Below are 25,473 nucleotides of genomic sequence, written 5' to 3'. Positions count from 1 at the left end.
TGTGCACACACCTAATTCGCTTAGAAGTCTGACAAATGGGCTGTTTGATGCAATAGGCTTTTCGTCTAATATAAACAAGGCTTTTTTAATGTCAGTGTATTCAAATGAGTGCGCGAGCACACACACACACACACACACACAAAGGTGGTTCACACCGTTGATCTCGTATTAGAGCGAGGCGGAGAATGAGCATTCTAGTAAACACCATCTAAATGGTTATTTTCTCAAGACCTTGCCTCTAAGAGTATGTCAATGAACCCAAACACTAGCAAATTATCCTCCGGCTGGTGCTTGATAAAGGTCTTGAGATATTTAAGAGGAACGACATTCATTAGATTTTTGATTGAGCTCACTTTGTGGCGTCTATTTTCAGGAGGCCTTCCGGATGCCTAATCTCATTGGCTACGTTTACGTACGCACCGATAATCCAGTTACAATGCGATTAAGGCAGTAATGCGAGTAAAGTGGAACCCATGTCAACACCGGATTCTGATTGTGTTAATGCGATTATGCACATAGTCGGAGTAACCATAATCGCAGGAAGATATGTGGAGTACTGCGGTTTTTATCGCATTATAATCACATTTATTATCACATTTCTTCCACTCTGACCAAGTTGCACATGCACCAAAGAGGCGTCACACGTCACGCATATCCATAAACACCACACGTTAAACTTTAAAGATGGCGGCAACCAAGAAGCAGCACCTTTGGGGAGCAGATTAAACAGTTTTGCAACTGGAACAGGCCTATAAAAATGGCAGCAGTACAGCATAGTTGTCACTTGTGGTAGAATTTGCTGATGGTGGGACGATAGAAGTATAAAGTGGCAGGACAGGTTTAGAAACTATACCCACAATTCAGCAAATAATGAAATAACCACAAGTAGCTTGTAAACAGGATTTAAAGGAATTACAGAGTTATGTAAACATCTTAATTGGAGTAATACCTTACTCTGATTATAGGACATAATCGCATTATTAGTGTGCATGTAAACGTAGTCACTGTAGAAGTGATATTTTACATGGACTTTCCTTCTATTTGAGTCATTCGGTGCATTTGAGTTGTGTTTTAGGGTACAATACCCAGGGATGTCGTGGTAAATAAAAAGGTGGGTGAACTAAGACCTCCAGTCATGATCATCATAGACAAACAGCCAACAATGGAGAGAAAAATCATTTTCAGAAATGTTTCAGAAATCCTTGTACAATTCAAGAAGTTTGATACTACTTACTGTGATGTATACTTTTCGAGACAAATTTTGTGAACTCTGCCAAGGCGAAGGAAGCTCAGTCTCAGAGAAATCTAGTTCCCCTACACACAGGGATCGAAGCAAACCCCAAATATTGGCCACTTATTTGTGTACCGTCTCTTTGTCCATAAATCAGCCTGAAAAGTTAAGTAAACTCAATCCTGTTTATAAAAAGTTGGGTAAACTGAGTTGAGGCGGGTTTACCCTCCACTACACCCCTGACGATACAACAAGAGGCATTTATTTTATTTACTTCCCACATTCACGTCTTTTCCACGTTACTTAAAGCCGAGCGGACACGATTTTTTGACCCCATCGGCGGACACGGGGATCTTAAAGAACAATCTAATCCATCAGATTAATTGGAGCAGTAGAAGACTGAGGTTGCGCCAGACAGCTCCCCGGCGTGAATCTGTCCAAGAGTATGAACGTGAAGCATGACGGTGCTAAAGAAACGGAAAGAAAAAAAAAAACACCTCTCCGCCGCCCCCAAGTTGGGGCCTAAAGGATCATTTGGTGTGTGCACTGGATAGCACTTTACCAATACCCTGCTACGGTGGATTCAGCTTTCCAGAACGGGCAAATAATAGGGAGAGCACCAAAGGTTGTCAGACTCTCTCGCCCCGCGTTCACACCGCAAGCAACTTGGTTGATGTGTCACTCCATTCTCACCGATTGAGAAGCTCCAATTGGATTTATGTCATGGTCTGCAGCTACAAAGTTCAAAACCATTCTCCAAGCATCGAGATTTTTATTCCTCAAATAAAAGTTGTAGAGAACTGGGAAGCTTTGAATGGCTGGAATCAACCTCAGGTCCATTTTGAACTTGCCAGGTGGAACTATTGTTCATGAAACTAAATCACACTGGTAGGGAAACAAGGAAGCGCGGAATTCCGATGACCGCTCAGCTCAATAGGAAACGAATGGAATTCTGGTGACTTGTTGATGGAGGTTAGACTCCTTTTCCACCTGGCACTAACATGGGCTCTAGGTGATCGGATTGTAATCTGAAAGCAAAAACACGTGAAGTGTTGTAGGTAGACGGCAGGTGTAAATGCTGCCAAGATGCATTGAAGATCCGATCACCCAAACCACCTCCAGAGGTGGTAAGAACGTATTTGCCTACATTAACAACAGAGTGTAAATACAATGCGTTTCCAATCCACATTTACATCAAAGTGTAAATGCGATGTGTCTCCAATCTGCCATAGCAACTACAGAAATGGAAAAATCTTTTGGAACGCAGGCAAATCAGTTATATGACAGGCAGATCGAAATAGCAACATAAAGCATGAACTAAGTATGAATGTGCCAAGTGATATTCTCTCCCACTGTCTGTACCTTCAAGCAGAATCAATTGAAATTGCTTGGACCTTGAGTCTGTTCACATGTACAAACAGTTTTCCGTGATGGATTCAGTGATGGCACTGATAACTCTCTTTTTCTCCTCTGTTGCAAACTGCATGCCTGCTCTCTTAGATCAGTGGTGCTCAACGTGGGTCCGGGGACCACCATTTGACCACCAATGATGAATTGTTAAACTTCAGCATTATTTCATTTACAAGAAGTTAACACACTTAGAGAATGTAGAAGAATGACTATTTTGGTCATAGGTTCACTGTTATCTCTCTACCTACAATACAGATAGTCATGGACAAAATCATATCTAACAATAAAAATATTCTCAGATTTGGGTCCAAGAGACAGAATTTTATCAAATGAAGCCCTTATGTGGACTAAATTAGGGGTTCTTTGATATGAAAAAGGTTGAGAATCACTGTCTTAGATGACATATAAGACAGGCATAAAACAATGCGACTTCCCAAGCACTCGCCATCACTTAAAGATGCAAATACTTTGAGGAATCGCCATGCGTGATAATCTGTGTTTTGGCTAGGGGAAGAGAAATCCAATTTCAATGTGTGTACCAGAGACTCACGTTCATGTCAAGTGTCGATGTAATCCAGCTAAACCATATCTAGACACAGTCTGGATGGCACATCAAAGACTTCATGTATTCAAGGACTTACAGAAACAATCAGGTAGGATATCTCAAGAGTTTGGGGGTACTTGAGTGTTTTCAGTAAGTGTGTGGAGGTACTTTGGTGGCAGCATTGGAAAGTGTCTTCTTCTATACCTTTAAAGGTATAGAGGTGCCTGGAAGGATTCAGGCATTTGTCTCAGTCGGCGGTGTTTTAATTAAATGTAAAACAGGTTCTTCTTTGCATAATCCCCGGCTATATTCAGAACCCAGCATATTTCAAAGATTAAATGAGCTTATTCACCAGTGTATAAGATCATGTGTATAGCTAACGTGTGTGTGTGTGTGTGTGTGTGTGTGTGTGTGAGAGAGAGAGAGAGTGAGAGAGAGGGTGAGAAAGAAAGAGTTATAGAGTGTGACTGTTGAGTTAGCTCTTCCATTCATCTCTGCGTTAGCTCAATGAGCTGTGGCTGCTTTACTCCCAGACCACCTCAATGTAGGCCTTTCCAATGAACACACACACACACACACACACACTTTCTCCCTCACACAGACAAATTTGCACAAAACAATCTCTCTTCCACAAACACACACACAGTAACTCTCTCTCTCTCTCTCCTAGCATACACACGCATAGCTACATATGCTGACACACACACACATACACACACACACTGTCTCTCAGCCACACTGCACACTAATGAATGGAACTCCTGCATTCTAATCCATCAGATTAATTGGAAGTGCCTGGCCATGGATTGAGGAATTTTTCATCCCCCAGCACTCCTCTCACTCATAGCCTCCATCTCCAGCAATCCCTGTTTATGTTGAGGAGGTAACATGAGGAGAGCAGCATGTTCAAAAACAGTGTGTGGTAACGTGTGTGCGTGTGTGTGTGTGTGTGTGTTGGGGGAGTCTTCCATTCTAGTAATTAAAGGAAAAGCCTCGGATACACTGTCATATATCATCAACTTGTGATTCAGTGCAATCCAGGAGTTCTTTTGTGATGAAGTATTGTAATTTACTTTTTCGGTGTACCCACTTTCCCTCAACCTGCCTCATCTGCTTCTACTTCAGTTAGCAATTTCCTACATTTCCCAGAATGACTTTCAACAACCACCAGAATAGGGGAGTGAACCTGTTGCATTCAATTGAAGATGAACGTATGGGCATAGCTAGCTAGCCCATAGCTACTAGTGCCTGTCTATTTCTTGTGACTACCTTCTGGTCTATTGAGGCTGCTGTCAGAGGAGAAATTGGTATGTCTGTCTATACGATGGATTTCTCCCTGTATGATTGTATGACACCAAAACCTGATGTTTTCGGCTGATGTTTTAGATTGCTGAACAATTTTCTACTATCAAACTCGACTGGAAATAACGTTACGTTACGTCACTTTGTCTACATTTGGTCAGTTAGCCATGGGAATAAGAAAAAAAAACGCCACCAAAAAACATGGGCCCAGTAAAGCAAGATACATCACCGAAAGCTGTTTTTAATAGTGTTACTTTCTGAAAACAAGTAAACCAAACTGCCAGTGATAATTTCACTTGGTTCCAATGCAAGTCAACTTGTTTAAAGAATTTTCTTGAATTAAGTGTCAATGTCCTTGTTTCCAGATATTGACAGTTCTGTAAAATCTGAAACAAGGCACTCATCGCGAATGGATGTTGTGCCAGAGAGTGTAAAAGAAGACATGCAAAAGACCTGCCGAGGTCCGATTTTCACCATTTTTGTCAGGCAAGGCAATCTTAATGCACAGCTACAGCTCCTTTCAAGGCTCACCATGGCACCCACTGGGACATCAGCAAAAGTGCAAGTCAGGCACCCAGACTGCTCCTCTCACATTCACATGACAGCTTCTCCAAACAACCAAAAACCATAAAGAATCTTGGGTCAGTGAGCTAAAATTAAAGCTGAACATTTATTTTGTTTCTATGTCCAGTTTAATATGGATCTCTTGCATCCAACAGTGGATCCAGACACAGTATATTGCAAGAAGGCAAGAGAGTACACTGCTTTTGCCAGACTGTCAGCAAAAAAAGACCAATTTTAATTCAGCAAGTGCCCCAACATTTGCACTGTTGATTATCGCTCCATAGCCTGTAATTAAAGTAAGAATAAGCATTCAAACTTTTTCTTTTGGGAAGTCCTGCTTTTGATTTGGAGAGAAATGACTCATGATGCCATCGAGCTGCACTTGCATCGATCCGGAAGGCAAGTGGCAATCTGTCACCAACAAACTGCAACACAGCCCTAACAAACTTTTTTTTTTTTTTTCCCGATGTCCTCAAAAGGCGCCTCGGTTGGTTAGTTAGTCCACAAAGGAAGCTTTTTATTAACATAAAAAAAAAAAGACCCAGCTAATGCAAAACAGCAGCTTTACGTCAAAAACAAAAGGATCCGTTTCTTTGTCGTCTTTTCGTCAGCTTTCGAGCGCCAAAAAAAAAAAAAAAACCCTTTTCATTTCTCTCCACTGGAGCAAGAAAGAGCCGTCCACCCTTCACTCCTCCTCCTCTTTTCATCTTCCATTCATCCGTCCTCATTCCTGTCTGGTCGGGAATAAAATGAAGAGCGGGGCAGCCGACCGAAAAAAAAAAGAGGCTAGATGTGGCGTAAACGCAGCCGCTAATAATCCGCGGGGATTCAACAATGCGATACACACTCAAGACTTCCTCCTTCTCTTTCTCCTTCTGTTTGTCTCATTTCCACTAAGACGTCCACTTTTTCTTCCTCTCCATCACACAGACACACACACTTAGACACGGACCAGTCGAAGTAGCCATCAGACATCTTATCAGAGAGCTGGCTCGTGTAGAGTGTGAGTTATTAGCATTGCTCTCTTCAATAGGCTCTCTCCAACAGTTCTGACAATGGGAGACACTGCAGTCATTGCACTGGGGGGGGGGGAAACGTCTCCTGGCCTCAATACTGACTCTAACACACTCTAAACTGACTCAGATATAAGGAAAGGCATCACACACACATACATTTGTCTTACGATACTTGTATGGACCTTCCATTGACTACATTAATTCCCTAACACCTGAACCCAGTCCTAATTCTACTCTTAACCCTAAACCCAAATCCTAATCTTAAACCAACCGTAACTCAAACTGGTTCTCACAAGGATAGAAGTGCAAGAATACACTTGTGCACACACACATATATACACACTTGACTGTACATGTGAAAGTCCATTGACACACAGATGTACACACTTATGCAAGTTGGGAGATATAACAGTCTTAGTGTCATGCAGAACATTGAATCACATTTTGCTGAGTTGGGTGGGAATACCCATTCTAGTATAATGTCCAGGTAAAGGCAGAAACTAGGTCTGGGCAATATATCGATATTATATCAATATCATGATATGAGACTAGATATCATCTTAGATTTTGGATATTAATAATATCGTGATATGACATAAGTGTCTTTTCCTGATTTTAAAGGCTGCATTACAGTAAAGTGATGTCATTTTCTGAACTTACCAGACTGTTCTAGCTGTTCTATTATTTGCCTTTACCCACTTAGTCATTATATCCACATTACTGATGATTATTTATCAAAAATCTCATTGTGTAAATATTTTGTGAAAGCACCAATAGTCATCCCTACAATATTGTCGCAATATCGGTATCGAGGTATTTTTTTGTTCAAAAATATTGTGATATTTGATTTTGTCCATATCGCCCAGCCCTAGCAGAAACACAGACATGTTCTGTGTTCCAACCTCTCTCTCTCTCTCTCTCTCTCTCTCTCTCTCTCTCTCTCTCTCTCTCTCTCTCTCTCTCTCTCTCTCTCTCTCTCACTCTCTCACTCACTCACTCACTCACTCACTCACTCACTCACTCACTCCCTTACTCACTCGCTCACTAACACCTACACACACACACACACACAGGCAGACGAACAAAAGTTGCCAGTGTGGCCTAGCAAAATAGCAGTACTCCTGCAGGTCACTAAATTACATACTGCCAGTTTGGCTCCGTATCTCACCAGTCACTGAACGGAGTAAGTCGTGGAATCACGGGTTGCCGGTTTGGCGAAGCGGAAGAAAAGAAAAACATAAAGGTTTGCGCGGGCCAGGGACATTCTCTCCTGGCTCCGGCAACCTTATAAAATGACATGAACCTCACCCGCCCACCCACCCACCCACCCACCCACCTCCTCCCACCCCCCCCCACTGTCTCTGTGGCATCGATGTTGCCAGATATAGAAGGGCTAAATACTGAATCATGGCTTAGGAATGCCTGACCTGTCACACGCACGCATGGACGTGTAGGCGTGTGTGTATTCCAACTGACAGATGCTTTAACCTAAAGGGCTAACAATCCACTCTACAGTGTGTGTGTGTGTGTGTGTGAGAGTGTGTGTGTGAGAGAGAGACAGAGATTCACATGGTGCTATGTAAATGTTAAGAGCATATAAACGCATGCTTTTGGCTTTTGTTCATCTCTTCCCGCTTTTTACTACCTACTTTCATCATCACGTGTGTGTGTGGTGTGTGTGTGTGGTTCACATGTAGTGCTTAATTAATAGGTGATATGGATACATCTCTCTCCTCTTTTTTCATTTTTTTTTCTTTTTTTCTTTTTTTTTTCGTGGTTGTATTTTCGACTGCCTGCGTCACCGCGTTCACCTCTTCCCTCCCACAGTGTCCTCATCAACTTCCACACTGTGTGTGTGTGTGTGTGTGTGTGTGTGTATGTGTGTGTGTGTATGTGTGTGTGTGTGTGTGGGCGCATGCAAATGTATGCATGTGTGAGAGAGAGATCGCTTGTATCTCCAAATGAATAGAAAATCTGGAAAAATTGATCTTTTGGGCGGTGCGTTTTCTGGACCGAGTCGGGAGAACTGTTAATGCTATTCACAATTACATTGTTTAGAGTTTTGTTTTACAATATATTAATTTGAGTCTATGATATACCGCTCAAGTAAGAATTGTTTACACTACTGATGCAGGATAGATGCATGAAGAGAGACTTCCGCAATGGCTTCCAATTTAGCAGTGAGGGTGAAGGTTTAGGGGTTTTGGGGAATGAACACAAGTTAATAGAATGTCCTCACAAGTATAAAAGTGTGTGTGTGTATGTGTGTGTGCGTGTGTGTGTGTGTTCCCGTAAGGTCAGGTTGACCTGCCTGCCCACTCAGTGAAACAGTAGCAACTCCATACGCCCACACACACACTGCATATTCTGCTCTTTATGACTCACAGCAGACGTGCACACACACACGCACACGTTCTCAAACTGATACACACACACACGGATGACACACATTCTCGCCCGTACATAAGACACACCCATGCACACACACACACACACACACACACACACACACTGATATCCATAAGGATAGCAGAAAAAGCAGAACTTTGCTGGCAGTAAAGAGATGAAAAATGGCCGGCCGTCCCCTCCTGATTCTATTGTGCAGCAGCTTCCATCATGTTAAGGCCAAAGATGTGATTACGGCAGAAAGTGGACGTCCATTTTTGAGTCCAGTTTCGCTCATATCGGGGGGGGGGGGGGGGGGGGGGGGGGGACGGGACAGTATTCATAAGATAAATGGACGCGGGACATCCATTCCCGGTTCATCAGCTCCAGCCAGCTTCTCCTCTTTGGAAGGCAAGGAGATAGAATCAAGAGAGACGCCCATATTGGCTCTTTTTGTGTGTCTTATCATGTTTATACTCTTTCTGCGACGTCGAGAAATGAAAATATTGTGTCACAAAAGGTTACGACCTCTTTTATCGGTGACTTTCCGAAAGCCTTCCATTTTCTTTAGTCGCCGTTTCAAACTTTCACTCTGTGTTTTTCCCCCGCAGTCGTGTTCTTTCATTCCAGATCTGATGTCCCCTCTCTTTCCTTATTGCTTCAATTGGAAACTGTATTGTGGATTTATCTTGTTGTGACATCGTGGCAATTTAAATGAACAATGTGTAACCTATCTCTCTCTCTCTGTCTCTCTCTCTCTCTCTCTCTAACAGAGTTATATCCATGGCAGCAGTCAGGCTCAGTTTGTGGCCGAGTCTCACATCATCCTTCTTCTGAGTATCCTTTCACCAAAGTGTGTGTGTGTGTGTGTGTACTTGATTACATTGATTGAACATGGTAAATGCTGTAAGGTTGTGTGTGTTTTCGTGTGTGCATATGCATGTGTGTGTGTATAACGTGACAGATTACATGCTCTCCCACACGACCTCTTGAGCTTATGAAACCCTTTTAAAACCTACGGGACAAACTAAAAAAAAAACGGTTTTCTTAGTTCTTGAAAAGTTGACATTTCGCCACAAACCAAAACACGGCGCTGCAAAAAAAATCACCCAGAGCAATTTAAACTCTCTGCGAGATGTACAACAGCTCGTCTCGGCAACAAAGCCCCCTCCGTTTCAAACCGCCTTAATTCTTTTTCGCCGCGCGGGCGCCTCTGTCAGCCGAGCGCGTTTGATGATATACACACACCAAAAAAAAAAAAAAAACCCACACCTTTCATATGTTTCGAGTTCGGTTCCCCCGCGTCCTCCACATTTCTTTTCCCCGCACGAAAGCGGTGTCATCTGTTTGTATTCTCCGTAGGGGAGGCTGCCTGCTGGACACAACAAAACAGAAAAACACAAAGACAAGAGATTGTCTTCCTTTAACTTTACCTCCTCGCCTGATTTGTTCCAAATTCAACCCCTGATGATAGGTTGTGTGTGCGTTTGTTTCTGTTTGTGCGTGCCTGCTTGTGTATATGTGTGTGTGTGTGCCTTTTATACCTGCGCTTGTGTGTTTATGCATGTGTGTGTGTGTGTGTGTAATGATACCGTTCAGTCCTAGCCCGTCCTGTCCGCCCCCATGGGAAATAGCGGGGCCAAGGTTGCACCTGCTGCAGAGCGGTGTTTGTTTGTCCACGCTCACACACACACACACACACACACACACACAGACACAGACACGCAGCTTATTTTCTATTTTCTGCCCATCTGATCACATCTAAATGAAACGCGCGCACACACACCTGATAACAAGGGAGCACGGCCGGGCCTTGTTGCCCGCGCAGGTGGTGTAAACACATTTTATGGCCGTCGTGGGTTTGCAGCATCCCCGTGGATATAACACAAACATGTTTCTCTATTTCTCACAGGAGCACACACACACACACACACAGATAGTTGCTGTGTCATCTCTCCAAATGTGATCTACCTATATTTCACTCAGTCCGTTTTTGCAGTAGATTCCTAAATTCCTAAACCAGCCACTCACAATTTTTTACCAGACACTTTTTAAAATCAATGTCGATGACTAAATATGACTTCAAAAAAACGAAACAAAAACATAAGTTGTAGGCTATAGTTCATGTATTTATTCAAGTATGTTGACAATGATGGAATCATTAAAGGACAATTCCAGCCCTTTAATGGTATTTTTGACAGTTTTTATATGGCTTTAAGATTGCTGCCCTCTTCTTTACTTCTTTGTTTCAAGTTCAAGTTTGTTTCCCTTTATCTCAAGCATGTCTCAAAGGACTTTACAGAGAATGAGCCTAAATAATATGGAGGACCACAAGTGTCACGGAAATAGTAATAAAGCATTTCATTAATTAATAACTAATTGTACAATAAAAATAGGCATTAATAAATTTGTTTACAAATTAATTTATGAATCTATGAATAAATAGACTAAATTACAAAGTAATTCATTATTTGATATTTTAATGGGCAATAAAAAGAGGAATTATAAAAAGAATTTACAAATTAAATATTAATCCATCAATAAATAGTTATTAGGATTTACAAAAACAACCATGAAACAGTCAATAAGTACATCATTTAAAAATAAATTAATGAATTCATAAATAAATAATGGAATTTAAAAATCTATTTGAAAATGCAGTTTAAAAAGAGAAATAAATAACTGGATTCACAAATTGAATTAAGAATACAGATTTTAATCCAGCATTTAAAAGGGCACTTTCCTTTCCCATTTGCATTTCCATTTCCCCACTGCTTTTCCTTTTTCTATTAGCTATTTGATTTGCTTAGTCATTTAGCTTCTCCTTTTAGCGTCTCCATTTAGCCTTTCCGTGACACTTTGGGCCTTGCGCTGGTAAAACGAGGTAACACAAATTAGCCATGGGATGTAACAGGCTCTCTGATTGGCTATCACCTGTTATGTCATATGCAGACGTATGACATGGATGTGGGAAGGAGAAGGTAACCAATCAGAGAGCTTGTTGCCCGGCACCTAGCCTCAGGCCCTCAATGCATGCAAAGAAGAAGTTCCAAGAAAACCTTATCAGGGAAAAAAAACGGAAGGAACCTTGGGGGGGCCAAGTCAAAGAGGGATCCCCCACCGGGACGACTGGGCATGCAATAGGTGCCGGGACAGCTAAGATGAAATGAGCTAAAACTCCAGTCATGCTGGAATTGTCCTTTAAAGCAGATAATATCGGCAATATGACAGAAAGAAGCTGCTTAAATCTAAAGTGAACACATTCAAGAGAGCACAGGGAGCACAGCCTGCCTTGCTCGTCATGTCGCCACTTCTCATCGAAATGTTGCTTTTTTTTTTTTCTCCTTTGCCCCCCGGTGTCTCCTCCTTCGCTTGCCGCAACACACCACCTGCCTTATTATCTGTGTCCGCCGGCCTCTCCACTCCGACAATATGTGGCCACATTCTGCCTCCAGTCTGACAGCCTGACGTAGCCTCGGGGTGGACAAGCTAAGCTGACACAGTGGACCCTATTTAATGTGTTCCCTGGTATGAAAGTGAAGCAAAACTAATCGTTTTCAAACTATGTTGGCAAGTACGGTGCCAATCACGCAGACTTCATTTACATTCTGATAGGTCTACAGTTGTCAACATTTAGATGTTTATTTGACTTGCAAAACGGGTCGTATATTTAATTCTCACTGGCATTAAAACGGTCTCAAAAAGTCTTAAAGGTAGGAGTGGTGGGAGGCTTCACTACAGGGTGCCTGCAGGTTCCGTCGAACATGCCGACACCCTGCGGCGAAGCTTCCCTCCACCCTCATTCCATTCCCCGTACTGTTTGTGCCACGCCAGCTCATCACGTCTTGTGACCGTTATCTCGACAGTACCGTGTCATCAGGAGGATGGCGCGCCCCGCTCGGTTCCCGTTCTGTACCTTACCCATGCGGCGGCTATTGTTTGTGCCCCCTGTCAAATCTTCTTCAGGTACTCGCTCGGATTTGTATGCCGAGCACCCCGAAGAGCAAAGCCTTTAATTAAGGAATAAGCCACATGAGGTAGTGCTTTGCAGTGATTTCGGAACAGCTCAGAGGTGATGTTCGGTACGACGCTTGCATTTCTAAAAGGCTGAGACACCGTGGTATGAAAAGAAAGAAAGACGGCAAATGTTAAATAAACCTTTTATTTGAATCGCTCATAATTAACTAATTAAATGGTGTTCTTCTGCCATGCAATATAGTTCTTCAACAGGAGCTAAACAAAAGTTCCAATCAATCAAAGTGACCTCCCAGATTCTTCGTCAAAAGACACTGGTTAGCAGTAGGACTTTTATCTTCTCAGCACTGCCCCACCTCCCCATCCCTTCCCCTTGAAAAGAAGTAAAAGTTGCATTATTGGGAAAGCTCCAATATAATTTTCCCACGTTCACACCAATCCTCTTTCATTTCTCAGAAAGAACAAGACATCCTCGCCGCGGGCCTGTACACAATCTGTACTTGTCAATGGAAAGGACACTCTGTTGCAAGCTCCTGATAGCGCTCAAATTTAACGGTCTTTAGTGCCTGAAAAGTTGAAAAAAAAACAAGTAGGTTTTCATTGTACAGTGGAAACAGCAGGAACCTTTACCGCTGCTTTCTTGGGAATATGTTGAGTGCTGCTGGCTACAGCGAAACAGATAGATACATAGAATTAAATTGCTTGGTGGACACGGGCGCTTAGTATTCAAGAGCAGCGGGGGTTCCTAACCACCCAACGAGAAAACTCGATGGAATTGGACAGCATTCCAAATTATTGTTTAAAATAGACTTTAGGAGAAAACAAGATCAGCAATTCACCTGCCTCACTCTGTTTGTAGACCACTATCCTCTACATTTTAAAGCTTTAGGAACCGCCATCCCCCATATTTTAAAGCATTTAAAAACTTTGGGAACCACTATCCCCCACATTTAAAAACTTTGGGAACCACCACCCCCCATATTTAAATGTCTGGAGACCCATATTTTAAAGCTTTGGGAACCACTATCCCCCACATTTAAAAACTTTGGGAACCACCATCCCCCACATTTAAAAACTTTGGGAACCACCATCCCCCACATTTAAAAACTTTGGGAACTACTATCCCCCACATTTAAAAACGTTGGGAACCACCATCCCCCACATTTAAAAACTTTGGGAACCACCATCCCCCACTTTTAAAAACTTTGGGAACCACCATCCCCCACATTTAAAAACTTTGGGAACCACCATCCCCCACTTTTAAAAACTTTGGGAACCACTATCCCCCACATTTAAAAACTTTGGGAACCACCATCCCCCATATTTAAATGTCTGGAGACCCATATTTTAAAGCTTTGGGAACCACTATCCCCCACATTTAAAAACTTTGGGAACCACCATCCCCCACTTTTAAAAACTTTGGGAACCACCATCCCCCACATTTAAAAACTTTGGGAACCACCATCCCCCACACTTAAAAACTTTGGGAACCACCATCCCCCACATTTAAAAACTTTGGGAACCACCATCCCCCACATTTAAAACCTTTGGGAACCACCATCCCCCATATTTAAATGTCTGGAGACCCATACTTTAAAGCTTTGGGAACTATCTATCCCCCCACATTAAACATATTTTAATGTTTCAGAAACCACCATTTCCCACATTCACATTTTGAGAACATTTGACACATCACCTGTTGAGTTATATTGAATATTTAGTGATAACTCTGAATCATAAGACCAACACCTACACACATGGATGCAATAATGCTCGGAGACACAGAGCACAGACCTTCTCAGCTGTGTGTATTCTCTTTTATTGTTGATAATAAATCACCTGTCTCTTCCCATTTCTAATTACACTGGTTTGTTTACACTGGATTGGCACTGAGACCAGTATTGAGACACACACACACACACACACACAGTGCTGTCTTCTTGCCAGGTATCATCAGCCTCCCATATCCTTGAGAGAAAGGATTACGTGTGTGTGTGTGTGTGTGTATTTGTGTCTGAGTGCATGTGTGATTGCTTCTCATGAGAGTGTGTTTGTTTCGATCTTTGTGTGTCTATATGCGCACATGTATGTACGTGTGTTTGTGTACGTGTGTGTGTGTGTGTTATGTTTGCAGGGTTGACTTGACATCACTTCACCCTGTGGCCTTTTGAGAAAATATTTCACTGAATTCTGAATCCATTCCGATGTTTTCCTCCTAAGGGCATGACTCCACCATTGTGGATTTATTTTTGTAGTCAAAAACAAGAGTTTGGTAGTTTTGTGTTGCTATGTGTTGCTAGGCATCTTTTGCCCTCTGCGTTGTGCTCAAAAAATAACACTAAACTGCCTGCGGTTCATGCTGAATTCAAAAACAAGTTCTCTCCATTGTAAAATAATGAAGGAAAGATCTGGTAGTTTCTCTCCTATTTCGATTCTGTCTTTTGATGACAGCACAGATTAGAGTCTTAGTTGTCTGGTCTCTTACTTTCTTAAACAAAGTGAGTTCTTAAGTTGAGTGGTATTCACCTTTAAGGCACAGCCGGCCAATGGTTGTATATATGTGTATTAACATCTGCTTGTGTGTTTCTATACACGCATGTGTGTATGTCCTGTGCTGTGTGTGTGCTGATGTGTCCATTCCTGACTTTGTGTATCTGCACTGATATGTGTGTGTACCTGTATATGTCCAGCTGTCCCTCCTGGGGCAGTGTGTTACTGCCAGCCTCCCTCTCTCCCTCTCTCTCTCTCTCCACTCCAGTGTGTGTGTGTGTGTGTGTTGTTGCCTTGACAACCTTGTCCCAGATGCAGCGATCACCATGGGGATGGTGCTGCTGAACGAGGCTGCCACCTCCAAGGGAGACGTCGGCAAGAGGAGGAGTAAGTAGAGACGACCGAATCTACTTTCTCCGTCTGTCCTTCCCTCTTCAGCTCCATAGAGTTGCTGTATAATCACATTATTATATTTTACATTTTTTGGTCTATTGCAGAGTGACTTGCATTAAGTGCGACAGTAGAATAAGCTTTAATTCCTGTATCACCACCATGGCAAGCAGCCAATGCCTAGGAAGTGCAGCAGTCAAAACTGCAGTGCCAACACACTAGAATAAGTCAATTAAAGTTACCTTCAATAAAGCAAGTAGCTTCATCAGAAAAAAAAAGTGATTGGGATACATTTTCTCTCTCATTCCTTGTCCTTCTCTTTCTTTCTTTCTTGCTTTTTTACTTGCTTTCTTCTTGCTTTGTCTCTTTACTTCCCTATTTTGATTTTATTTTTGGCATTTTCTATCCTTTTTCTATTCCCTTTCCCACATTCTTGTTGTTTCACATCTCTTCTCTACTCACAGACTTTCTGTACGCACCGCACACACATACACACACACATAAATTTTCTATGTAAAATATAAGCATTTGCCTGTCACTGTCTTATCTAGATAGTGTCAGTTCCTAGATTTTGCAGCATTCCAAGCAGCCAAAGTCTGGACTATAAGCAAGGTGGTTATAAGGTGGAATAGTAGGCAGTGTGGTGTAGTGGTTAGAGCTGTCCTGTAACCACCAGGTCACAGGTTTGATCCTCGCAGCGGCCAATATGTGTCCATCAACCATGTGTCCTTTTTTTATATCATTTCATTTGGCCATCGTTTAGCCAGGTTTGTCCCATCGATATTACAACAAACGTACAAGTTAGTCAAAGTCACATGAAAGAAAGAGCCAAGTAGAGCGATGTATAAAGACAAAATACAGCCGATCACCAAGAGAGACCATCTCTTTAACTTTACATCATTATCAGTTTAAATTTACCAAGAGAGACCAGCCCTCGAGACCAGCGGCTTTGAAGAAGACACACTTGCCTGCCTCTCATGGCAAGGTGCTGCTGATTAGTGCCAGCTGAAGTGTAAATCTACATGTAAATTGAATGTATTTTATAAGTGAATGTACATAGGAGTAGAGATGAGGAGGGGGAGCAGAGAGAAGAAGAGACAGAATAGCTTCCGGGGTTTCTAAGCAGCGGATTGAATATTAGAATGGCGAAAGGTTTATTTAACAGCAGAGAAGGAGGAGACGTTGAGATTGAAAGGTGCATGTACACACACACACACACACACACACACACACACATACACACACACACACACTTAACACAAACACGCCTTCCACACACCGTGCATAAACGCGTCGTCGTCGCGGTACTATCATTAGTGTGACGCGTATTTGCATAACTGTCAATTAGCCGGAGCAGCTGCGAAGATGAGGAGCGCTTGTTTCGCTCTCCAGTTAATCACCAAGATGACCCCTCACCTGCCCCATTACCGCCTCTGAATACGCAACGACGGTGTTTAGATATGCTCGAGGAGCGCTTGATTCGCTTTGGCATGCACGGATGTGAGCGTTTTTGTTTTTTTTTTGTCCCGCGATGTACCTTCATTTCAATATGCTTGATTTACTTTGACAAGCAGGTATTTCTGTGTAGCTTTATTAAAATGAACGTGATTTGGCTTGACAAGAAGAGATTTATTTTGGTTTTAATCACTCAAGTTAGTCTTGAGACAATTAGAACTAATTTAGCCATCTCATGCTGTCAAGTGTGTGTATTTAGAGCCCAGTCAATCAATTAGAGACTGAAAAAAATTACCTGAAATGTCCTGTATTTAATTATCTAAATGCCTCAAGGCCTCGAAAGTCCTTGCTTACTGTTCAAGTCTCAAATTCAGCTCAATTAAACTTACAGGCACTGTTCTATTTTTAAGATCTCAGTCACAAGGCTGCCCCTTTCTATCTTTGGGGTCAAAGATAGGCTTTATGTGGCTAATCGTGAACAATAAGCCCATCATGGAAAAGCTGGATATGAATGTGGGAGATATTTGTGCTAAGCCAAGATATTTGTGCTAAGCTTTTGATTGCTGGTACATTGGGGCCTCTGAACTGCGGAGCGGGCTGTTATAAGCCTTCGGGTTCTGCCAAAGATGCTCTTAAAAAGGATGTTTCATTATCAACAAACCTTTGTGTCTAGTTTGAGGCGACACTCAATTAAACATATGTCATGTTTAAAGGTGCTATGTGTGCCATTTTTAAGCATCAATGTGTCATTGTCAACTTAATACTACTACCTTGGTATAATTACCGTAAACAAATAAGACCATGGTTGAGATGATTGAACTCTCTATCTCACACCAGTGGTTTTGCTGGTGCCAGTGTTTCTCAAAATTAAGACCATATCTCCCATAAGCCCATTGCTTTCTGTTGCAAAGAGGATATTGTTACCTCTCCCTCCCTTATCTTTACTGAAGAGGATAAACATGTCGGAAGTGATTTTTCCAACCACTTCTCATTCTTTCCACCCTCTACCATTGTGAGAAACTCTGAAAGCTTTTGCTCCATTTACACTCTTCCTGTTTTGTGCCATAAAGCAATCTCTGTTTGTGTTGTAAAGCAGTCCAGTAGAGTGGGGTAGAGTGGAGTGTAGAGCGAATGGTTCCTAAATGCTAACGCCTCCTGTTGAGGCTTGTCTGGAGGTGTTGAAGGTCTAATTGGAGTCATTATTACTAATGGGAGGTGGTCACTTGATGACCCCAATGACATGCCAGCTCTAACCCCTTTCCTTTAACATCCAAGCAGAGTTTCTGCATAATCTCTAGATTATGAGACAAGGGAGTTGCCCTGTTCTGGTAATTGCCTTAAACACAGAGACGCAGTTAAACAAGAGTGGATTTTAATTAGAGTCAACGTGATGAAAAAGCAACTCGAGAAGCCTTTCAATTGGGGAAATGTTTCTATGAGGCCACACACTCATGCTCGCGCGCACACACACACACACACACACAGAAACAAGAAATCTAAAGGCAAGATTATCAACTTTTTTTGTACAGCTTTACCCACGAGTTCTCCTTGACAAGGGGAAGTGTGGCAATTAAAATGATAATGACTTTATAACTACTTCCAGACTTGTTTCTCGGGATCAAACATGTGCCTCACACACACACACACACACACACACACACCCATAATTATCACCCGTCCATTGCTGCCATACCCCTTGCATTGAGAGAGAGAGGACTAATTTGTCAATTCTCTCTAATTGTAATTCTCCATCAGGTCTCTCTCTCTCTCCCTCTCTCACTCTCTCTCCCCCCCCATGTGCACAAACTTGCATATTATAATTTATATTTCATAGCAGCCACTTCTGTTTTAATTCAACCTCTTCCTTTGTATAATTGCCGCCCGCTAATTTCAATAAAGTCAAGCAAACACATCACGCAGATTACATTTTTACTGCAGCGCAAGCACACTAACGCGTCCAGAAAGCTATTATGAAAAGAACACACAACTTAAGCACACATACCACAGAGTACACACACTTTGATATCCCACGCACCTATCACCGGGGCGAGAAAAAACGCACACGCACACACGCGCGAGCAAATTAAATAAGTGCCACGGTGAACATGGAGAATAGCCGTCTGTCAGCGATAGAGGATTATGCTTGAATGGTAGCGTAATCAGGAGACGCGGGTGTTAAATCCCTGGCATATAGCTTCCATATTGCTGAGCGCAGCTTCGGGAAATTGTCCGCCGCTTCTCCACGGGCATCTGCGCCGGAAATCGCCGCGTACGGGGAGCCGGGGGGGGGGAAGGAGAGGACGGACTTAACGGAATCGCTACATGTGCATTATCAGTGGATGAGGGAGGCGGGAGGAGGAGGAGGAGGGAGAGGAGAAGGAAGGGGAGGTGAAAGTGAGAGAGAATGAAATGTGAATAAGAGCGAAAAATAAGAGGAGGGGGGGAGAAGGGGATGAGTGAGACGGTGGAAAGTGGAATAGAGAGAGAATTCGAAAGCAAGACCCGCAAATGACCCGTACCTCCTCGGTGAAATATGATATGAAATATGTTATAATAGCAGCAAAACTTATCACAGTTTGCCAAAACCTACGGACAGCCAGTGGAGACTAAGGGCGTGTTTCACATCAAGCATGTTCGGAACTCTGAACTCTGGATTCTGGACGCTCAATTCTGGTCCTCAATGTCCGGTGTGTTGCCCTGCAGGTTTCTGTTCCTCCCCGATAGGAAATGAGCCACACCTGGTCTGTATCTGCCCGTATCTACCTGGCTCGTTAACTTTCAGGGAGGAACAAAACCCCGCAGGACACACCGGACCTCGAGGACCGGAATCGAGTACGTAGGGTTTAGTCCTTTAGTTCGCACATGCCGTCGTGTGTCTTGTGCTTTGTTCTGCTTCCTTGTGTTTGTCTTATATCATTCTGTTCTACGATCGCTTGTTGATCAGTTAGCTCTAGTTAGGCTCATTCTCTGTAAAGCCCTCTGAGACGTGCTTGTGATTTAAAGGGCAAAATAAATAAATGAACTTGAACTTGTTTGGTCAGATGAGAACCATTTAATCTGAATACAAGTGGCACCAAATAAGTGCACAAGTCCATCATGCTGAGCTTAAGTTACAAGGACCGGAATCAGATTTGTTTTGACCCCCTTCAGCCAAAATCTCAAACCTTTCAAGATGGTTACCAAAGTCCAGGTTACCAAAACCAAAGCTACTTGTGAGTCCATGTGACTTTTGACCTGGTTCGCTTGTAATCGGACACTGTGAACCTAAACAAACCAAATATAAACATGCAACAAAGTAAACTTCTCCACTCTGGCTCAGACCAAAGAAAAGCAATTATTGGTGTGATTGCACCGTACCACTGATATAACATTGAGAACTGACATTGAGAATCTCTTTCAGTCATTGTTGTGCAATGTTGTGCAATGTGAATACATTTTACCATGCCAGTGTAATTGAATTGAATTGAGTTATCAGAAGAGAGGGATTGAGAGAGTAAGACTTTCATTACCATCTTTGTCATTGGAGCAAATTATTCTCCTTAAATTACACCAAGTGCATAAATCACTTTATTAGCATGCTGAAGTGGGAGTGTGTGTGTGTGTGTGTGACTGTGTGTGTGTGTGTGTGTGTCTCATCCATGCTTGCATACTAAACCACAGCTCAGTCATAATAGATGAGCAATGGGAGATACATCGCGCTATACTTAATGAAGACACACACACTTTCTCTCGCTCACACACACATACACACGCACACACACACACACACAAGCACATAGATGTGGCCACCTAGGGAACATGGGGAGGACATGGGTTTTTTTTTCTCCTGAGACACAGGAGGTCTCTCAGAGATGCAGTATTCTCAAACCCAGTCTCTCAATTACTGTCACACACATACACACACACACACACATACACACACACACACAGGTTTGTATTCCAATAATTGTGAGGATGTTCCATTGAATTAGTTATTAGCCTAACCTTTACTTAAGGAATGCTTTTTCTAAAGTACAAAATGTTCTCACTTTGCAGGATTTACCCATATCTCTGGTCATCATTTGGTCCTCACAAGAGTAGATGTAAAAGAAAACACACACTCTCTCACACACACACACACACAGTAACACTGATTGCCCCGGGGACCTCCAGTGTGTGTGTATGTTGTGTATATGTGTGTGTGTCTGTGGTAGATGGATTATAACTCGAATGTCACATCAATTAGTTACAACTGCTGTCACAGACACACACAGCTCAATCACAGTATAGGACACCCCCTGAAGTGTGTGTGTGTGAGTGTGTGTGTGTGTGTGTGTGTGATGTTTCACATGACGAATTGCAAATGTAGGCAATGCATAGAGAGAGAAAGAGAGAGGGAAGAGTGTATGGGGGAGCTGACAGTGAACGATAGCGACAAATGTAGACTTTGTGTATGTGTTTCAGCTGCAGCCTGTCACCAGGGAGAAAATATGATAGAACAAACTGTATACATGCAATATAGATCAACACACACACACACACACCCCTCCAGCACACTCGAAATGAATGACGGCACATGCATACCTTCATAACAAATCGACACAGGGAGGGAATTGTCTTGTTTTTTTCCCCTCCAATCCGCTTTTCCCAGGCGAGTCTTCCAACACAGAATCCACTTCACTTTTCACAGTCTATCTCTTTCCCACACACACACACACACACACACTCAGAACTTTCCATCCACACACACCCACGACCACGCAGATATCTCACCGTTAAGTCTCCAGGAGAGGTCCTCTTCCTAATCCCTGATTAACAATATCAGTCGCCGGCGACAGTTTAATTTAACACAGCGCTCCTCAAGGATTAGCCTCTACACACACACACTCACACACACACACACACACACGCTCCCCCGCACAGATCAAAGATCACGCACATGTTTATTCCTAACCGCTAAGGCTAGCATGCAAAGTGAGGGATCCCCCCCCCTCCCACACACACACACCTCCCCCCCACCTTGTCTCAATAAAGGTTAATATGAAAGTAAAACTGAGTTAGAGTCGGTTTGCGTTTTGCGGCACGAGGATTTGCACCGGGCTATATTTTTAGGCGACCTTCGTAATAGCGTTTCAGCAAATGTTTGATTTTCTTTGTGCCCGAGCCACCCAACACGAAGAAGAGGCGGCGTCTCCTCTTCCCACGCCACGTCTAAAACCCCCGCGAGCGCATTCAATTAGAACGGGGATCAAACGGGCGGGTTGCATCAGCGCTTATAATGCGCGTGAACCAAATTTAATGGCTGCCTTTAGCCAGGAATCAAATATTCTCCCGGGCCATTGTCTAATAATTATTATTCATGTATCAGGGGTGTCTGCGGGTCCTGCAGAAAAGCTTGAAAATGATTCCCGAACCCCAAAAGCCTCACAAGGCTCTTTTTTAAAAGTCTTCAGAGGTTTTAAAAATGTTGCAGCGTCAGACCGAACGTTATATTCTGAAAGGTAGACAGTATGTTGTAGAATTGGTTTTGTAATGCATTCTAACTGGCATCAGTAATGTCTTGAAAAGTCTTGATTAGCTTGATGGAACCCTGTATGTCCTGTGTGTGTCTGTTCCTCCAGTCATCTGCCTGGTCGGCCTGGGCCTGGTGGTGTTCTTCTTCAGCTTCCTGCTCTCCATCTTCAGGTCCAAGTACCACGGATACCCCTACAGGTAACTATGGCAACCGCTACAGCACCGCCGACGCAACCCCACACCCCCCACCCCCCACCCAAAGTTTCCTTTAGCTTCGTCGACAGTTATTCAAAGGCGATACGGGAGCGTACGATGAATCTTAAAATCACGGAGGTTGACACAAAATCACTGCCGAGTTATTGCCGACGCGGCGCAAAAAAAAAAAAAAAACTACCCGGGCCAAAACAGAATCCATCCGTTTTCGTTATTCCTTTTGATCTCGGGACAGCCCGATCGGTATTTGTGGACATGGACGGCTCTCTCTCTCTCTCAAAGCTAAGCCAAGACTCTCTCTCGCTCTCAAGAGACCAACCCTAGAGCCGCCCCATCGACAGACAACTGGAGTACGACTCTGTTGACTCATTGTGTTTCTTTGACATTTTGCAGCCCATTTAACATTATCTTACTCTGACATACGTAGCTTTTCCCCCTTTATCCTGAATACTAGAAATCCTTCTTCTTTTTTTTTCCTTTTTTTTCATTTCCATACCCCCTGTTGATGCAAACGCATACACCCACACGGGTCAAAGCACTCAGTGGCTAGATGACGACCTGTAGAAAATATCCATGACGGAGTTCGGACATCAAACCCCCTCCGCTCAGTGAGCCGGAACAGCAGCAATTTGGTCCCGCTTTGAGCTAAAGGTCGCCACTACATAAAACGGATTTGATGTGCGACAGGAAACACTCCACGAGTCCACCGAGTGAGAGTCCGTCTCCAATTCAGCGTCACTGGAAGCAGCTGAACATCAGAAACCTCCAGCTACAGAGGACGGTCTCCCCTGCTGCCGTCATCCACGCTGCCCGGTAGCTTAAAATAGGACCAAACTGCTGCTGTGTCAGCTCACTGTCCGGTGACCTTTAGCTGCGTTGATGCCGGTTCAGTTCTGCTATGATGTGGAATTGTATTGATAGGGGCTACACTCTATTCCTGCTACTAAGCTGATTTCAGTTGTACAGCATTGGAACTTTAGATGGTCATTTAAATAAAAAATACAGCCAGATCGGGATGGGACGATGTACTTATCTCACGGATATGATTGGATGCGCGATATGGGGTTCACGATTCAATACAACCACGATACGATGTCATATATAAAAGTTCAATGACACCAAAGTCTGACTGTGCAGAATTCTGTTCATTTCTGAGACACAAGTCTTTTTAGCAATGGCATTGTCTTGATAGAATGTAAACAATTTGAAAGTGTCATTACAAAGTGACAATAATATAATAATAATAATAATAATAATTCATTTTATTTGTAGAGCGCTTTTCAGGGTACTCAAAGACACTTTACATAAGTTAAAAACAACACAATAAAATCATATGACACACAAGATTAATCACACATTAAAAGCAGTTCTGAAAAGGTGAGTTTTGACTAGTGATTTGAACATGAGCAGATCGGTACAAATCACTAGTCAAAACTCACCTTTTCAGACCTGCTTATTAGAAATATAATTTGGATGGAGAGCTTGTGAAATTGTGATGGGAAAGCGTCATTTGTGATTACTACAGCAGAATAAAATGGAGCAAATATCACAATTCATTTTTCTGCCCCACCATACCTATTGTCACATTTTTGTATCGCGATATATTGAAATTCGATATATAGTCCAATCCCTACAGCATGACAAGCAGCTCCATGATTTTTTTTCCATTAAATAAACTTAGGCTTAAATCTGCTGTTTTATACTATAAAGATATACATTTGGCCTTTGAAAAATCAGATATGTATTCAATTAAGTTATACAATACATAGTACATGGACTGCATAGTTGAGTGTTTGTGAGGAGCTGTAAGCCTGCAGGAAATGCGTTTTAAAATTGCTGTTATTTACATTCAGCTGCAGGTAAAAGGTCTTAAACTGTGACTTCTCGTCGGTTACGGATAAGTACATGGCTGGACTCTTTAATGCCATATGGGCGTTTTGAGTGACTGGTCAGCTCTCCTCTCTTCATTTTCCTTTCCTCTTTAATAATGATAGAGGCATTATCAGCAGGCTGTGCAGCAATTTTCCCGATGCTAGATTTGGCTAGATGACTACTTTCCGATCCAAATGAATTCGCAATAAACGCTAGCTGGTATTTATATGTCCAATGTGGTTTTTTTTGTTTTTTTCCTTTCTTGACAAAATGACATAGCAACTCCTCCCTTCCTGTTCTCCCCTTTATTTATCTCTATATCCATCTTGCCCTACCTCCCTCTACCTATCTTCCCCTCTCTCTCGCTCTCTCCCTTCCAGCTTCCTTATTAAGTGAAAGCAGAGCAGAGGAGGTCAGAGGATGAGGAAGAGGCGGAGGTGAGATGAAGAAGAGTCAAGAAGATACTTGAAGAAGAGGAGGCAGCGCAGTCGAGTCTAGAGTGCATGGTGTTTTTTTTTTTGTGTTTTTTTTATATATCAACCGCTATCGTCGGCGCTGCAAGCTGAATATAAAATAAATTATTCCGTCTTACACTGGAAAATAAAGGCCTTTGGCTCGTCTCTGCCAGTCGCGTGTGGTTCGTTTCTGTGGTTGAACGTTCTGCGTAGATGCATACAGTGAAACAACAAGTAAGCTGAGGCAATTAGCACATTTTCTTCTTTTATCCATTCATTACGCTTGTTTAGGAGAAAGAGTTAGAGATGAAGGGAGAGTGGGAGACGAATGAAGTTGGAGAAAGAAAGAGCGAGGTGACACGGGTGTTGAAAGGAGGGGAAATGGGAAATGTATATAGCTCATTTCATACCCAAGGCAAATTCAGTGTGTCTCACATAAACACAAAAAAATACATATTGTATGTAAAAGCGCATTAAAAAGAAAGAAAGTGATAAAGGATGGCTAAAGAAGCGGAGGACTGAAGTGGAAATAGGTTAGAGGGTAGCAGAGTGAAAGAGCTTTCGAACAAAATGTACATTCACCGTTGTTTTGAATGGAGACGCACACGGGGAAGCGCATCGCATTCACCAGAGGGAAAAGGCCAAAAACTTCGCACCAACTTTTCCTTGCTAACAAAG

General features: G+C 42.7%; 1 protein-coding gene across 1 annotated transcript in view; it reads left to right on the top strand.

The window, feature by feature from the left end:
• The window catches only part of tusc3 (tumor suppressor candidate 3), an 89,410-nt gene extending 64,443 nt beyond the window's left edge, over positions 1 to 24,967 (top strand). The window contains exons 7-10 of the mRNA XM_071540358.1: positions 9,226 to 9,289; positions 15,230 to 15,304; positions 22,363 to 22,453; positions 24,721 to 24,967. Coding sequence (XP_071396459.1) covers positions 9,226 to 9,289; positions 15,230 to 15,304; positions 22,363 to 22,453; positions 24,721 to 24,736 — 246 coding nt within the window. The 3' untranslated portion in view covers positions 24,737 to 24,967. The remainder of the gene's footprint in view (positions 1 to 9,225; positions 9,290 to 15,229; positions 15,305 to 22,362; positions 22,454 to 24,720) is intronic.
• Positions 24,968 to 25,473: the final 506 nt, after the last annotated feature.

Source organism: Centroberyx affinis, unplaced genomic scaffold (assembly GCF_046629955.1).
Source record: "Centroberyx affinis isolate AG114_WGS23_722 - 3 ecotype Tasmania unplaced genomic scaffold, CSIRO-AGI_Caff_v1 ptg003625l_1, whole genome shotgun sequence".
In the NCBI taxonomy this organism is placed as follows: Eukaryota; Metazoa; Chordata; class Actinopteri; order Beryciformes; family Berycidae; genus Centroberyx; species Centroberyx affinis.
Note: the sequence above shows the minus strand (reverse complement) of the source record. Positions and strands in the feature narration are given on the sequence as shown.